This window comes from Glandiceps talaboti, chromosome 2, assembly GCF_964340395.1.
Source record: "Glandiceps talaboti chromosome 2, keGlaTala1.1, whole genome shotgun sequence".
In the NCBI taxonomy this organism is placed as follows: Eukaryota; Metazoa; Hemichordata; class Enteropneusta; family Spengelidae; genus Glandiceps; species Glandiceps talaboti.
Window position 1 is genome coordinate 10027815 of NC_135550.1, and position 17162 is coordinate 10044976.

The following is a 17162-nucleotide window of genomic DNA, read 5'->3' on the forward strand; positions in this document are numbered from 1 at the left end:
AACTAGTTTGTGATGCGATAAGGGCTACCCAAGCACCCCTTTTCTACATCCATTGTACATATTTAGAAAAAAAAACCACTTTGATTATTTTGTGGCAATTTGCCAGTATATGGGACCTAATTCCACACTCGTGGAGCATCGATCATCCATCGATTCCATGAAGTTATAACGGACCCTGTTCCGTTCTCATTATAGCCAAGGCTAGTGTAGTATTGTCGCTTGCATAGCGCTCCTGTTGATATATAAGTGTTGAGAGGATTGCTTTGGAGACGTGACACATACGTACGAATTCCTCTTCGTAATCGCTAGATTTGTGTATTTTAACTTTTTATTTCCCTGAACTTCATCACGTTTGCCGTTCTTGCGGCATTCTTCTCTACTTTCCCAAATGAGTTGTTATTACAGAGTTGTCGCCTTGGCAACTTGTCCAGTTAAATACTGTAACTGGGTGGATACTGGGTGGAGTGGTAGTAAATCACTATAGCCTGCTGCCAAGTGTTTTGTTGTCCTCATTCATTGGTAAAATATCTTATTTAGGGAAACTTCTTCCTCTTCCCGTATATCTTACCACTAGGTTTAATCTCTCTTCGACGGTATTTTGTGTCGCGATTAAATTCATCTTCTTGCGCACAGGATAAATATCGCTGGCTGTCCTCGAGCATGTCCACCAAAAGATGACCTAGTTTCACCTCGGGAATCCGACGAATCCCATCCCGCGGCAGAGTTCGACGAATCTCGAACTGTACTCTGGAGTCACGGCCTGTTATTGAAGTCATCAATGATTCTGCACTAGCCGAGGCCAAACCCAAAAAAACTCGACAGGATATGACGTAGTTTTTTTTCTCTCTCTCTCTCTCTCTCTCTCTCGAAATATTGATTGATGTCGTTCACACCTGGAGTTGAATGGTGGAGTAGTGTATAGCGTCAACAATGAGCATAATTTAACCAAAATAGTAAGCTGTAGTCATTTTCGAACCGTTCACGCTTCAAAATGACTACAGCTCTACCGTGACTCCGGTCCGTCTCAAAATGTGATAATTTTAAAATGAAGTATATTGTCATGCTTTGCATCCGTGATCATCATTACTAACATTGGAAGACAAGATCGAAACATCAACGTGCTTTTTCTTGACAAACTCCCCACCCTCAGCTTTCGTTTTTGGCTTTGCTTTCTCTTTGTCCCGACTTTCTGTTTTACGAGAAGGCTGCAGAGTATCTCTCAAGAGTTCACGACTTTGATGACAATGGTGGCATTCAGTGTCGTCGCGGTGGATGGCATTAGCTGATGCCGGTGAAGACCGTGGCACTTTGTGGTCCCGTCTACTGTCATGGTTGTGGTGGAGTCGTATATGGGGTGCCGATAACTCAGCTATTGCCATTCCTTTTTTGGAAATTCTGGGGGAAAATGGAGGAAGTGGATAATATTTTAAAAAAAAGAAGAAGACGGGTTCTAATTGACGCCGGTCACAGTTACATGCACGTAAATCCAACGCCCTCTCAAAAACAAAGGAAGAAAATACATTTGAATTATGCCTGTGATGGCGCTAGTCGGGAAATCAATCAACAGCAGAATGGTTTGATGACAATGTGCATGTTCAACAGCTAACATTGTAAATGTTGGCATTGAACTTATATCCACATGTACACTTACTTCATTCTCTCGGCAGAGCCTGGCCAAGGGTTGACTTTACTATTGATGGAAGCCTTCGTGTATGGAATTTCAGGATCGGGGTCCCCGTAGTGAAGATCCTTTATAAGTGGGAAAGATGCTGAGAAGAGATCGTCGACTGCTAGATAACTTAACTGAAACAAAATAACAATAACCATGTGATTCGACCAATTTAGTTGAATATCGAACTGATTACAAGAACAATTTATTACATAATTTATTTAAATGAAAGGTTCACTTAATTTCGCCTTTGCCATCAACTTCAACCAACCTCGTCCGTACATCATTCATCAATACCAAACTAGGTCAAAGTTCATCTGGCATCTCTTTTTAATTAATTTCCAACGTGGAAGTACCGAACACCTTTTTTTTAATTACCATACACGGCACAATACCTAATTGGTAGAAGAAGATTGACTAATGGAGATTAATACACACATTAACGGGCCTCTCTTAGCGGGTTACAACTATTCAGATTACCAGGCCTACCTGTAGATTCCTATCAACAATAAGATTCATTTCAAAGTCATCGTCGTCTTCACCAAACGGATCCATAATGTCCTCGGCTACCTGAAGTACAATTAATTAAATATATGAACAAAGACCAAATACTATATCTAAGGTTCAATTCACCATGTTAAGACTGTACTTAGTTGTAACTGGACGGTAATGTTTTCGATCAGACAACCACACTGTATTAATTCACTGAAAAATTGTTAAAATACCAACAAATATACATTGTACATGTTAATGATTTAATTAGTGGTCAATATTATCCATAAGCAGTACAGAAACAGGTTGAAATCGTGAGAGCTGATTTCTTGGACCCTAAATAATTAAATTTGATATGATTTATATTAGAGCCTACAGCTACCCACAGGTAATACAACACAGTTCACGATGTATGATAGGCTGCAACTGAAAGGTTTTAAAAAAACAAAAACAAACATGTACCTAACAAAACATGTTTAGTTTTTGTTTTTTTAAAACATTCCAGTTACAGCTGGTGTAGCTTTAACGTCCTCTGGTGATTCATTATTGGTTCCATCTACTCCAATAACTGATCATGACAATTTTCTAGTCATTCAAATCAAGTACAGGTATGTTGTGGTTATTGCAACACTCTTTTGATTCGACAGATCAACTTCAAACGTAGTTTTGAACATTATACGTTTAAAGATTTACGACCAACATTCACCGAGACCTTGAACTGCACTCAATAAATTAAATCAATAAACCTGAGAGCACTATGACTAACTGAATAAGTGTATAATAGACTTCTTTTACTAATTCATCATCCAGACATCATTCTCTTTAATATATATATATAATATTATATATATTATAATATATATACGAGGTATATTCAGTACATCAGCATCTCCTGACGAGTGATTTACTCACGAAACAGGCTTGTAGAGACGAAAAACCCCACTTGATTTTCTTCTACCCTCAACATATACTCCGCTCTGCGTGCAGACGTATCGAGCACTGTACTACGGATAAATCTTACCACTGACTTCCTATATATATATATATATATATATATATATATATATATATATATATATATATATATATATATATATATATATATATATATATATATATATATATATATATATATATATATATATATGCAGCCCGTTTCAAGTTACTGTTCAGTGGTTCTGCTTGACACAACACACAGAAACCAAATAAGAAATTACACACGCTACACTTTAAGATTGAATGAATACAGTTTCCTGTGACATTTTGGGTTGGCTAAGTAAAAAAGTAAAATCACGCTCACGTGTCTGCGTCTCACGTTGCAGTATTTTCAATGGTTTATTTACTATTAATAGAAAAAATGTTTTGTTGAGCCAGACGATAAAAATGCAGTCTAGTCCTATACCCGTTACGATCATGGGTCCTATGCACGTTACTGTCATTGACCATATAGTCAAATGGATTGTTCTAGCACACAATTTCCCTTTTTTACCACCAACAGCGAAAGTTTATGTATAGACAGTGTCAAATGGACAGCGTCCCTCCACCGTCTATGGTTTATGCTATTGGAACGTCGATATGAATGTGATGACGTTATATCGCGTCCTCATGTCGCATAGATTTCAAACTGGAGGTTGAGTTTGTAGTAAACTGAATGAAGTAACCAATTACAACCACCTGTACGTGTACTGATGGATTACTACTGACATGCGATGTTCATCCTTTCCCCAGCAGCAGGAGGTTTAGCTAGATTTTCGATAGAATTTGTTCGTTTGGCAATACGTTATTAGAAAGAGATCGTTGAGACTGTACGCACAGTAACTTAACTAAATGTAGCAGTGCCAGTAAGATTTTTGTTGAGCTAGACGACCTTTTGTTTCAGGCTTTGTGATTTTGACTGAAGTTAGTAAGAATATTACAAATAACACCCGTATATGCTAAAGTCACTTGCTGACATCATTGGTCTCTGTACGGATATATGTTCCCATTACCATCTATAGTTCAACAGTGTATAGTTTCATAGACTACAGGGGACCGATTAGACAATCTTACAGACCATAGACGTGTACGGTCTATCATTTCGTGCAGGGTCTATGGACTAAAGAGATACGATCGTGTGGATGAATAGGACCCGAGGGGGAGGGGGTGTTCTCGTCAGTTAGTGCATGTGTCTGCATCTACAAAATATCACGTCTTATTCTTATAAATATATGACATTTCGTCAAAATCAGCCATCAATCAAAATGACCGTCCATCAACTCGTATGCCATGCCAGTTGAAAGAGACTTACCTTCAGCCACCCAAAATAGAATAGAAATTGTAATAGTGTAAATACAGGAATGTAGAGATCGGCACTGTTTTTTTCGTATTTTGCTTCAGGGTCTAAGTATTGCCGTCCGAAAAGACACGCCAAGAAAAACGTATATACGGCTATTGTCACAACCTGTAATGAAAGTAAACGAGTATTCAGTGAAAAAAAATATCATGCGAAAAAACTAATTCTGCAAAATCAACGTTGGTGGCGCGAGTGACCATAGGACGCTGTGATACACACGATCACTTGTAGCACCGGTTTGTTATTTTTATAAACATTATCCCAAACAAAATCATAATTTTCAAGGTCACAGTTCACGTCAGTTCTTACTGTAATCTATTCTACAAAGTGGCAGCCGCCAGACAACTTCATAAATTGATCATTTTCAGAAAGGTCAAGGGAGACAAATTCAATTTATAGAGTGCGAGCAATTGTTACAGCGAAATGTACTTTGTATTAAAATAACGTTTGTCATTATAATTTATGTTGGCTATTAAATTGTGTCTCTTGACAGCCAGTCAAATAGTTTGACAGATCGACTGCTTTGCTGTAATCCCTACTGTGACAAGTAAAGGCTGCAAAGTAATGTATTGTGGTGAACAGGTATCAACAGTTTGTGTAATAAAGAAAAGGGTAGATTAGTGGCATACATATATAGAGATGTTTGGACAAACTTGTTTGTTTGGGAATGAAGTGAATGTACAAACAAAACAAGAATAAATGCTTTGAAAGAGTTGACGGGTGTTTTAGTCAATGAGTCAATGAGTGAGTGAGTGAGTGAGTGAGTGAGTGAGTGAGTGGGTGAGTGAGTGAGTGAGTGAGTGAGTGAGTGAGTGAGTGAGTGAGTGAGTCGTTGTGAACACCACATCGTACCGAAACTCTGTAGTCACTTTACTTTGGTAGTAAATCAACACTTATTTCGTACATCTTGGAGACACTTACCTGTGTGTAGACTAATGGAACACTGACCCAATCGAAACCAAATATTTCATCACATTGGTCATGGAAACGATTAACTTCCTGAAACAAATACAGAACTATCCGTGTATGAGTTGTATTATGTGGACAAATTGGGAAAACAGGGAAGCAAGGATGGAAATAAGAAGATGGGAAAACGGGAAGAACACAAAATAATCATCACTGGCAAATTGATAAAGAGATCTAGATCAACTGACCGAATTTAATATCAAGATAGTTTGGCCGATATATTTAAATGGATTGAGTTATTTATTTATCGAGCGACTGAGGAGCGATAAACTAACAAATTGACTGATCAAAAGGTTGATTCAGACACACGACTTCAACACTATATTCCAAACATCCAGAGGGGGAGGGGGGCAACTCTGAACTCTGGGTAAAATGAAACGGGGGGGGGGTGTGTGCAGACCTCCAATGCACTGCATAAATCCTTCCAGACGTTTGTCGTCGTTATTGTATCACCTTCAGAATCTTACTACACGCCTTTCTAAAGATTAATTGGCGCCATTTTATCCTTGACAGATACAGCTTTTAACCTTGGGACATTAAATCAATTGTTCTTCACCCATCTTTCTTTTATTTATATTCACTTGTCTGTTTGCCAAGAAAAAATCTAGATATGTTAATTTGTTTTATAGATGGCGATGTATGCCCAGTTTTTAAATTCGTCATAGAATAACCAGACGAATATTGTGTCACGTAAAATCTCAGTCACATAGATTTCCGTTGTCGATAACTGCATTGCACCACGGGACCAATTTACCATCAAAATTCTGAAAATCTCTCAAATAATTTAAGATATGAAAGCGTCTTCTTGTTTTTCTTTTAAATAATAAATGAAAAATTAGGGGGTTCGCATTCTTGTTTTCAAGAATGTTGACAATCTTCTGTTTTCACATTTGACAGTATTCGGCGGCCATATTGGATGTTATCTAAAGTGGCTTACATTTGAGATCACTTTGACCTCTAATTCAAAATTTGTACGATAACCCGACCCCCCCCCCAACACCCCTGCTTGATTTTAACTCAGAATGGGATTTGAGTTTTCTTGAGCAAAGTAACAGCTAAAATTTGTAACTTTTATTTCCGAGGCACATTCTGCTGGTAAAAAAAATCTAAATCGTATGAGAATCCTCTTGCTCCTAAAACTCCCCTATCTTCCGAACTCACGTGTAGCACACGTGTACGTGTATGCAGCATCAACCACAAAGACTAATCAACAGTAAAAAATTAAAAGCCTGTCGATAAAGCCTATCTAAAATAAAACGTTTGGTAAACGTTAGCATCAAACTTTAACCTTGGATTTCTGATCAACTCTCAAGGCACTATTAGACAATAAACCGTACTTGAACTCTCATGGCATATAAATAATCAAAGACGGTGTACATGTACAACTCTCTCTGAAGACATTATCCTAGTCATTACTTCATTTATGTATGTCTAACTCTCCTGAGAGAAAAACAGTAAGTTATTATCGACTGAGATACCCTGATATTCTAATTTGAGTACCGATTCGACCACGACTAAAAAAAAACTACTGCTTGATTTATCTCTGACTTTTGGAATGATAAATGTGAGTGGTGTACACCATTTGAGTACAAATTCAGTGTATCTAGATTTACGATAGATATTGTATGAGTTAAATATGTATATATCATTCAAATGACCTGACCTGCAATAGGTCAGAGTATCAAATGAACGTTAACGTGGAAAAGAGTCCAACGTTGAAAATGTAGGTTTTAAACAATTACTACTGATATTTCGTGCTTAAAACAATTCAAACGTTTCTATTGTTGAGGTCCTGGTGTGCGTAGTATACATAATTTGATGACGATGAAATATGTTGTAGCCTACATCGTTAGGGTGATCCTATTTTTTTCTTTCTGTTTCTCATTATTCGAGACTCAAATTTTCAGCTCCGACATCAAATTTTTTCTTCTTATTTACGCCCAACCTTAATAATTTGCGGAACAGCGCCCTCTTTAGCAAGAATGATGAAATATCTGGACTGTCGATGTCATTACAGTCATGGTGGCGACGACGACACTTGTTCACGAACAGAGCATTGCTTTCATGACGGAAGTTATTCAATGTAGGGGGATGAGAACATGCCAATTGTGTAGAGAAGCTGGGGAAGGACTTGTTACCAGGAATCCAATAAAAAGAAGATAGCGAGGAGGAAAAGGAGAGGCAGAGAAACATGAAGAAGGTGATTTTTATCATAGAACCATAGTTGCAATAAAAAAGCATAAAAATATAGGGTCACCCTAATGGATGACGTCATAGTAAATGGTGATGGATTATTCTAATTATTCTAATTGCAAGCCTACATAATTATCTTTATGCAAAGACATCAAACCTCTTGCGTTGCGGCATTGTTTCCCATCTATTCCTTAGATTACTCAAGTAAAAATATTTGAATAAAACCGTGATTAAACTATTCTAGTATAATGTTAATATCAATATATGTCTTTTTATAACATTACAATTGTCTTCTGGCATTGTTGGAATACTTGTATGATTGCATAGCAGGGATTTCCGTAACAAGTTTATGTATACACTAAATTACATCGTCGTTCATATTGAGTTATATCTTAATACCAGGTTTGAGTTCAGTCTATATCAAGTGATGGTTATAAGTGTGCTTCAGTTTCCAGAATACTTCAAGTCCCTTTAAAATATGATGTAAAAAAAACCTCTCAAAACTCTTGTGTCCTTTTAAATATATTTCAACCATGCCGACACGGCTAGCAACATAGACCGTGAAGGATTTTTAAAAAAAAAATCGATTATATTGTAAGCATTCACCAATCCTTTTAATCCTTCCGACTACGACTCATTCCCCAGATCACTCTATTTTTTCTTTCCCCGGATATGCAACCGGGAGCATATTTTCAGAGACGCAGTTGTTAACTTAACACGTTCAATATTCAGTCACATTACTAACATCTCAAAATGACGTCATCAACTCTGATAACCATCGTAGAATGCCAAGCTATTTTTAGATACTACTGCGATGAACTCGGGCCCATTAATTCAATGGGATCGAACGGAGTCGCATTTTCGGTTTTATATTTAAAAATAAAATAAAAATTAATCTTAAAAAAATATCCTAAAATATTCAGCCAAAGTATGGAATCATGATAAACACAGTCTATTAATGGTGTGTCATTTAAAATGATTTCATTAAAATAAAATGAATCTACATAAGTTATTTATCCATTACTAACGTATACTCTGCGCCATCACCCTTTTATTCTATGAATTTCATGTATACAGTACACAACACTATTTATTTGATGTTTAATCTTTTGCAAACGAAGATTTATCATCAAATGCATCCAGTTCACGTTATAGTTATACGTGTATGTATTTATTTTCAAACCAAATACTTAGTAATATATCAGGCGAGGGATATATTTTTCAACAAGAAATTGATATTATTTTTTAAAGCTGGAAATGTACTTTGCTAGAGTTATATATATATATTTGAATTAGGGCTACGTTTTGATATATCACAGATGGAGAGAATGTGCAGGCTACGTACACGAATATTTACTTGACAGATATTGTTCTCTTGAAGGAATGCGTGATTGACACAAATTGAAAATACCTTCTTTATGTTATTCTAACCTCAGCAATACGTGGGTAATTTTAGACCTAGCCTGGAGTTGTTCAATTACGTCTGACTTCAGTCCATGTACTCTCTGGGTGTGGGCAACCAAACTTTTGCTGAATTTATTTGTGAATTAGGTTAATGGCGATATCTGCAGAAATCGTCCAGATTCTGAGAGATTCTGTGAAATCACGATGAAATTTTATGACAGACGAGGAATCAATCTCACATTGGTAGCGTTATCACACCGATGTTTCATACAAAATATATTGGAAATGTTTCTGCCAGCTACGCCAAACGTAGAATTGTCAGGTCACAAGATAAGCACAATATTTTATTATCCCTTTTGTATACCTCTTGCATTTGAATAATTCAACACGAATATGTCGAAAAAAAGGCCCCCCATCAACATCATTATGCGAAAGGCGTTCAGCAAGTATCACGTGACCACCATCTTCCAATGTTCCCATCTGACTTTCTGATCACAGAATACTGCTCTTTACAAAGATCGATTGACGATGGCCCATCAAGGGGACGGCCCCCATTAAGGAAACATACTGTCTATTAAGTTCAAAATAGTTAGGATCAAACGCCTTGGAGCTGAACAAACGTAAAATAGAAGGGCAAGACAGTGAATTAATATACACATACAGAGCACGACAGTTGATTTAGGTGATGACGTAAATGTTACGTCATTTAACCTACATAGACGACAGACACCGTAATTCATACTTGAAAGCAACGATTAACTGACTTCATTACACAGTGAATACTGAATTGATACAAAAATAGATTATCTTTAAATGACGTCCACGTCTTTGCTTTCTTGTACTCAGTCAAAGTGATTTATAGCTAATATGTCTACACATGAATTAATACAGGGATGTGGATTTTATTTGTGGTATGTGTATGTATGTATGTATGTATGTATGTATGTATGTATGTATGTATGTATGTATGTATGTATGTATGTATGTATGTATGTATGTATGTGTGTATGTATGTATGTATGTATGTATGTATGTATGTATGTATGTATGTATGTATGTATGTATGTATGTATGTATGTGTACTGTGTATGTATGTGTGTGTATGTGTACTGTGTATGTATGTGTATGTGTGAGTGTGTGTATATGTATGTGTGTGTGTGTGTGTGTGTGTGTGTGCGCGTGCGCGTGTGTGCGTGTGTGTGTGGGCCCGTCTATCTGCCTGTCTCTCTCTGTCTGTCTGTGTACATGTATATGCATATCTCTTTCTGTTTGCTTGTTTCTATGTTTATTAGCGTTTTTTTTGTTTGTTTGTTTGTTTGTTTGTTTGTTTGTTTGTTTGTTTGTTTGTTTGTTTGTTTGTTTGTGTTTGTTTGTGTGTGTGTGTGTGTGTGTGAGAGAGTTTTCCTGTGACTGTAAGTTTTTATGTTTGTTTAGTTGTATGTATTTCTCTGTGTTGCTTGTTTATTTGTGTGCGTTAGAGTTTATGTGTCTGTGTCTTTTGACAAAAGGGGTAGTTTCTCTTCCACTACAAAAACTTATCGACTAAATATGAAGATTGCACTACACATTGAATACCGAATAATTGCTAGGAATAACTTGTTCAGTGAACAGATTGTGACGGATATTCACGAAACCAACTTTTTTTCTTATGCAGGTCATCCGAAGGATTATGGTAGGTAATGTTGGTATAAGTCGTAAAACGTTAATTTGTTTTTACACACTTGTTTCAGTACAAATGACATAAGATGCAGGTCTCTGGTACAGATTTTTTAAAAAAAAAACCATGATCTCACATTTTGTTCTAAAGGTGCAAATACGACAGTTTTTTTGCAACACTAAATTCCAGTGTACAAGATTGACCACATTGCACTGCAACAAAATGGCGTCTAAATCGGACAAAATAACAGACGTTCATACCCAAAATGTGTTCTTAGATTCATTAAGTCCGTCCTATTATTTAACTGTTAGTTATGTTACAATTATTAAATCGATATTTCACATATATGTTAGCTTTTGACAATGACGTCACTCATTTTCCTACAATCAACGAGAAGATAAATCTAGTCAGCGGTAACGTGCCATGTCAAGGCCCTAATCCATAGGGAAACAGTGCAAACACAAGATTCAAAGCAATATATATATATACCAACACGAAAGGTTTTCAAAAGAAAAAAACGTACTAAAAAGGCAGATTGCATTTAATATTCTCGTCATTTACAGAAATGTTAATTTATCTTAAAATACTTTCCATCTCTGCAATCATTTAATGGAAGTGTGTTTGTCGACGAGTACGATGAGTCAGTCTACGGTATTGTAAATAAAATTTGATTGACATATTTTGTCACCGCGGTTATATACATATTCCATTGGCTGCTATTATAAGCCTTATCTTCACTGACTGAACTCACAAGCAAATACGCACTATAAACATATAACGTTTTCAAACACCGTAGCTCATGCCATTAATCAAAATAGCGATTACGTATTATTGCTCATAAGTACCTGCTTTAAAATTTAGTAAAATGTTTATGTAATCTACGAGAAGGATTTCTAATTTTTGACATCAAAAACAGTAAAATACCAACGGTTTTTGATAGATTTGTGATATATTGTTATGATTTACAGTCTACCCCTTATGATTGCATTATTTGCCTGAGTAGGATATATTAGGATTATTTAAGATCTTTCTACATCTGTGATACTTTACACTAATTTCGTACAATATTTCATTTTGGTACATTAATTGATAAATGTTACCTGCGTTCAAATGTGCATTCTGATATTCTGATAGATTAGTACGTAAATTCCATTAAAATGACAAAATATTTAGCTAAACTGCAATCATATCTACTCAAAATTATTTATAGCTTGCTATTGAATTACTTGCTTATTGAGAATTAAATGCAAATTGATGTATATTATATGGACTTACGTCTATAATACTTTTAACGGCAGGTGCTGCAGCAATACGACCACCAACCCGTGCACGTCGTACAAGGCTGATAAACCATATACAGGGTACCCAATATTTGGCATGTTGTGAAGGTATCTCTTCGTAGGACTTTCTTTCTTCTTCTGTCATAAAACCTGCAAGCAATGAATAACATGAAGTTCTATTAAATTCAACAATTGGCAAACGAAGATATGTATGTGTGTATGTATGTGTGTATGTGTGTATGTGTGTATGTATGCGTGTGTGTATGCGTGTGTGTGTATGTGTGTATGTGTGTATGTATGTATGTATGTATGTATGTATGTATGTATGTATGTATGTATGTATGTATGTATGTATGTGTGTGTGTATGTATGTATGTATGTATGTATGTATGTATGTATGTATGTATGTATATATGTATGTATGTATGTATGTATTTTACAATCTTATTGAATGTGGATGGAGCACATCATTAAAATAATAAAAAAACTGAATAAATAGTAGATAAGTAAGTTTCAAAGTAGGTTCATTTATCCATCGATCTGCAGACAGACAGACAGACAGACAGACAGACAGACAGACGCACGCGCGCACAGACACAAACATACATATACATACATACACACATACATACATACATACATACATACATACATACATACATACATACATACATACATACGTATGTACGTACGTACGTACGTACACACACACACACGCACGCACGCACGCATGCATGCATACATACCTAGCTACATACATACATACATACATACATACATACATACATACATACATACATACATACATACATACATACATACATACATACATACATACAGTTCATCGAAGGGATAGACCGCAGTTCGAGGCCACTAGGAAATATAGTTCCAAGAATTTACACAAGGAAATATATCAAGTTCCACTGACAAATCTGCCTATGTATCGTGGGTTTCAAAACTTTTAATTATTTCACCTTTCTTTGCGAACAATGGGTACTTTTAAAGTGCACATGGGTCGTGCATTTTATCATTATCATTTCAATGAATCTTAAAAGTTATCAAGCAAAACATTGAAATGGTCAATGATAGCATATCTATTACTGCATTCCTGTTACGGTATTCTCCGAAGCAGGATGCCATCATTTTGTATTACGCAAATCGTCACTTGGATAGCGGAAACCCAGGGATCATTGGTAGCGACATTTACTCTTCTCACTACGTAATAAGTCTTAGCATTCACAAGGGACAATAGCTCCTAATAAACCAAACAGATGATTTTTAACATATGAACTCTTCAAACTGACAACAGCACCCAAATGCATTATCAGGCTATGCGAACATATCGACATCAACACCACAACTGAATCTAAACTGTGTGGCTACACGACTACTGTGTATCAACTACAACCCTGCAACTTTTGGCTGGCTCTAAAGGATGCCACTTTTGATAATCTGCCCAACAAATTCCTATTAACTTTGCTACATTTTATCAGACTTGATGAAATCTTACTAACATCGCTACATTTCATCGTCTGTCTCCGATAAAAATCTTACTTCATGTAACATTGTTACATTTTACCCGGCTTGACAAAAATCTTACTGACACTGTTACATTTTATGATGTCTCGACAACATGTTTACTAACATGCATTGTGCTATATTTCATTGTCTGGCTCAATAAAAATGTGACACCGTTGTCTTAGCATACAGTTACATAGTGAATTATTTGTTCTGATTTGTGCACCGTTGAGAATGATAAAATGAACTGAAAGATAATGGTTAGATTTTTGTCGAGCAGACAATGAAATGTTGCAATGTGAGTAATGTTTTAGTAGAGCCAAACGTCGATCCATTTCCGGCTAAATGGATTTAATTGTACCATCTGCTGTGCTACAAGAAACGTCCGTTATTGAAGATCCTTTTAAAATACTGAACCAATCTAACGAGAATGTCAACTGTACTATAAACATCGCTTACCCTCTTGGCCTGAGATCTCTCTCTACATTTACTTGGTTATAGAAGAGCAGAGTGTATATACTACAACTTAATCAAGAATGACGCTACGAGCCCTTTTCAGCAAGGCTTACAGTCTTTCTCTCTAAATTGCTTAAAACCTTTCTTACGATATCGTATGAGAGAGAGAGAGAGAGAGAGAGAGAGAGAGAGAGAGAGAGAGAGAGAGAGAGAGAGAGAGAGAGAGAGAGAGAGAGAGAGAGAGAGAGAGAGAGAGAGAGAGAGAGAGAGAGAGAGAGAGAGAGAGAGAGAGAGAGGGGGGGAGAGGGAGGGAGGGAGGGAGGGAGGGAGGGAGGGAGGGAGAGAGAGAGAGAGAGAGAGAGGGAGAGAGAGAGAGAGAGGAGAGAGAGAGAGAGAGAGAGAGAGAGAGAGAGAGAGAGAGAGAGAGAGAGAGAGAGAGAGAGAGAGAGAGATTGAAACCGCATAGGCCCCGGCCCCTCCTCCAGTACAATCTTCCTCTCCCTTCCCTTGTTCTACACATCGGCATTTTCGTTGTTATGCGTCCACCGGTTCATAAGCTTAATCACACAGAGACCAACAGAGGTCCATGTGCATTGAACCTCAATGTTTGGAAACAGTGATTGCACTTCCTGTCAGAAGCAAACCTAACTGTAACTACTTTACAGGTTTAATGATATCTTGTTGTGTAACTGACAATCTTGATAGGATATGACATAAACTGACATCAACATGAAACTTTTATTACCTTTTTCTAATTATAAAACTGATTTGAATAATGGGCTCACGACCCTCACATTGAAACTATTATTATCGATGGAATTATTTTGACTCAGGGTTTGAAACTAAAGTTTGTGCGCAGGAAAACGATATCAGATCTCAACCTAATATCTTAAGCGTAGTCTAAACATTTTTAGAAATTAGACAAGAATCTGAAACTTTTAATATGTTATATTCAAGCGTAAAAATAATTGACTTGAGATGTTTGATTCAGACAAGATATATCAAATATTCAAAGCAAGGTTTCCTTACACAGGAGAACTGCGAACTGCGAACTATGAATTTTCCTTTCAGTTTATATTGTATCTTATATTTGCTTCAATCACGTGACCAGAGTTTCTTTGCCTACCGCCATGTTGAATTTTTGAAATCGAGGACCACAATGGAAATAAGCTTTAATTACTTTGTTGTGTTATCCTCGGCAATACTTTTAAATGTATGTTTTTACTATATTGCCAAATAAATTTAAATCAAATCAAATATACATTCTATATCTACATTGAACATGTCGCAACTGCTTTGTTGTTTATCATTTGTATGCATAGGTTTCAGTATTTTTTGTCGTTTTAATAGTCTATGTTGTTTCAGTGGGCAATACATACAATCCATACTCTATATTGCCTCATCTTAGTTTCTCTTACCTTGTCATTATTTAGCGTAATATCTTTAGAAGATTGTTACGTTGAATACATAGTACCAACTACATTCTCGACATCTGTATAGACGTAGAATGCAGACTACATTGCATAAATATGAAAATGAATCATTCAATACATTGCTTATCTATATAAAACAAAATCGCACAAACAGCAAAAAATGCCGTACTTTTAATCGTTGGAGTATAACCACTGATAAATAGCCCTCCTTAAAAATTGACTAGATTTTGACCGTGATCGTGATTCTGAGGTTGACTTGTTTGTAATTACTTTGTGTTGATATATTTGGTTAGTATGCGATGTGAATGAACACTTATTATATTTTATGGACGTACAGCCCGTTTCAAGTTAACGTTCACCGGATCTGTTTTATACAACCACACAGAAATCAATACGAAATTGAATATTCTACACGAAGAAAGCAAGATCTTAATTTTTTGCTACATTTTATCTACACAAAACACACCATTTAAACGTACTTCAACTAAGCGCAGACATGTAGGTACCAATGTTTTTTGACGTCCACACTTGGCATCTGCATGGTGGCACTTTAGTTCAATTCATTTAGACAAAATGTAGCAAAAGCCTGAAATCATTCAATCTTGCTCTCTTAAAGTGGAACACGTGTAGTTTTTTCTTGGTTTCTGCATGGTTATGTCGAACACAGTCGGTGAACGGTAAATTGAAATGGGCTGTAATATACATACATACATACATACATACATACATACATACATACATACATACATACATACATACATATATACCAATATATATATATATATATATACATCAACATCTCCTGACGAGTGATTTACTCACGAAACAGGCTTGTAGAGACGAAAAACCCGACTTGATTTTCTTCTACCCTCAACATATATATATATATATATATATATATATATATATATATATATATATATATATATATATATATATATATATAGTTTTGGTAGTACTGGAACTCTTTCTTGGGTGTAACTCGGAGTTTCACGCATATTGCGATCATCAGACACTCGAGGTATATATATATATATATATATATATATATATATATATATATATATATATATCGTTTTATATATATTGATTTTTATCAAAATAATTTGATAGCTTACCGTCAAAATTATATTGATCAAATTTTAGCTATACCCTACGCTTATTCCTACTTCTAACATGAATCGTTTTAGCACAATGTTGTTTCAAGTTTTATGCTCTAAAATGACTTTAATAGATGTATTGACTTTGTGAACGACTGTAATTCCTTAAGTGATATAACTTGTCCAAATATTTTATTGGATATTCCCAACTGCAATCTGATAGAAGTCAATTCTTTAAAGACACCCTTTACTGTATGATTGATTTCTCTCATGAGATTACTGCCAGAGTTACAAACACTTCCAAAATGAATTCCACTGTTATCGATACAAACTATACGCATGCGTGTTGTTGAGACAAATTAAGTAAGATTCATGACATAGTAATAAGTGGTCTCCGATAACTTAAATCATTTCTCATACAAATAATACACTTTTGCGAATTTATAAAGTTTTATATATTAAATCTGTGTCTTAAGTCAAAGTTGGACAGTTTAGATATGGAGTGATTGATACGTCTCGGTAGAGAAACCGGGTTATCGTTTGTATCAATTGAACTCATGATAAAACGAAGTTTGTTACATCTATCAAAATCAACTAACGTAGCGCATCCAAGCATACAACTTGAACGTAATGCAATATGCTACAAAAAAAACCTTGTCGAC

The 17162-nt window shown here is 35.8% G+C and overlaps 1 protein-coding gene across 1 annotated transcript in view; it reads right to left on the reverse strand.

Moving 5' to 3' along the window:
* Positions 1–1058: 1058 nt before the first annotated feature.
* LOC144443881 (bestrophin-3-like) overlaps positions 1059–17162 on the reverse strand; it is a 28635-nt gene continuing 12531 nt past the window's right edge. Inside the window, exons 2-7 of the mRNA XM_078133474.1 lie at positions 11989–12143; positions 5415–5492; positions 4449–4601; positions 2159–2239; positions 1652–1803; positions 1059–1395 (exon numbers count right to left, since the gene is read on the reverse strand). Of these exons, the coding sequence (XP_077989600.1) occupies positions 1059–1395; positions 1652–1803; positions 2159–2239; positions 4449–4601; positions 5415–5492; positions 11989–12143 (956 nt within the window). The remainder of the gene's footprint in view (positions 1396–1651; positions 1804–2158; positions 2240–4448; positions 4602–5414; positions 5493–11988; positions 12144–17162) is intronic.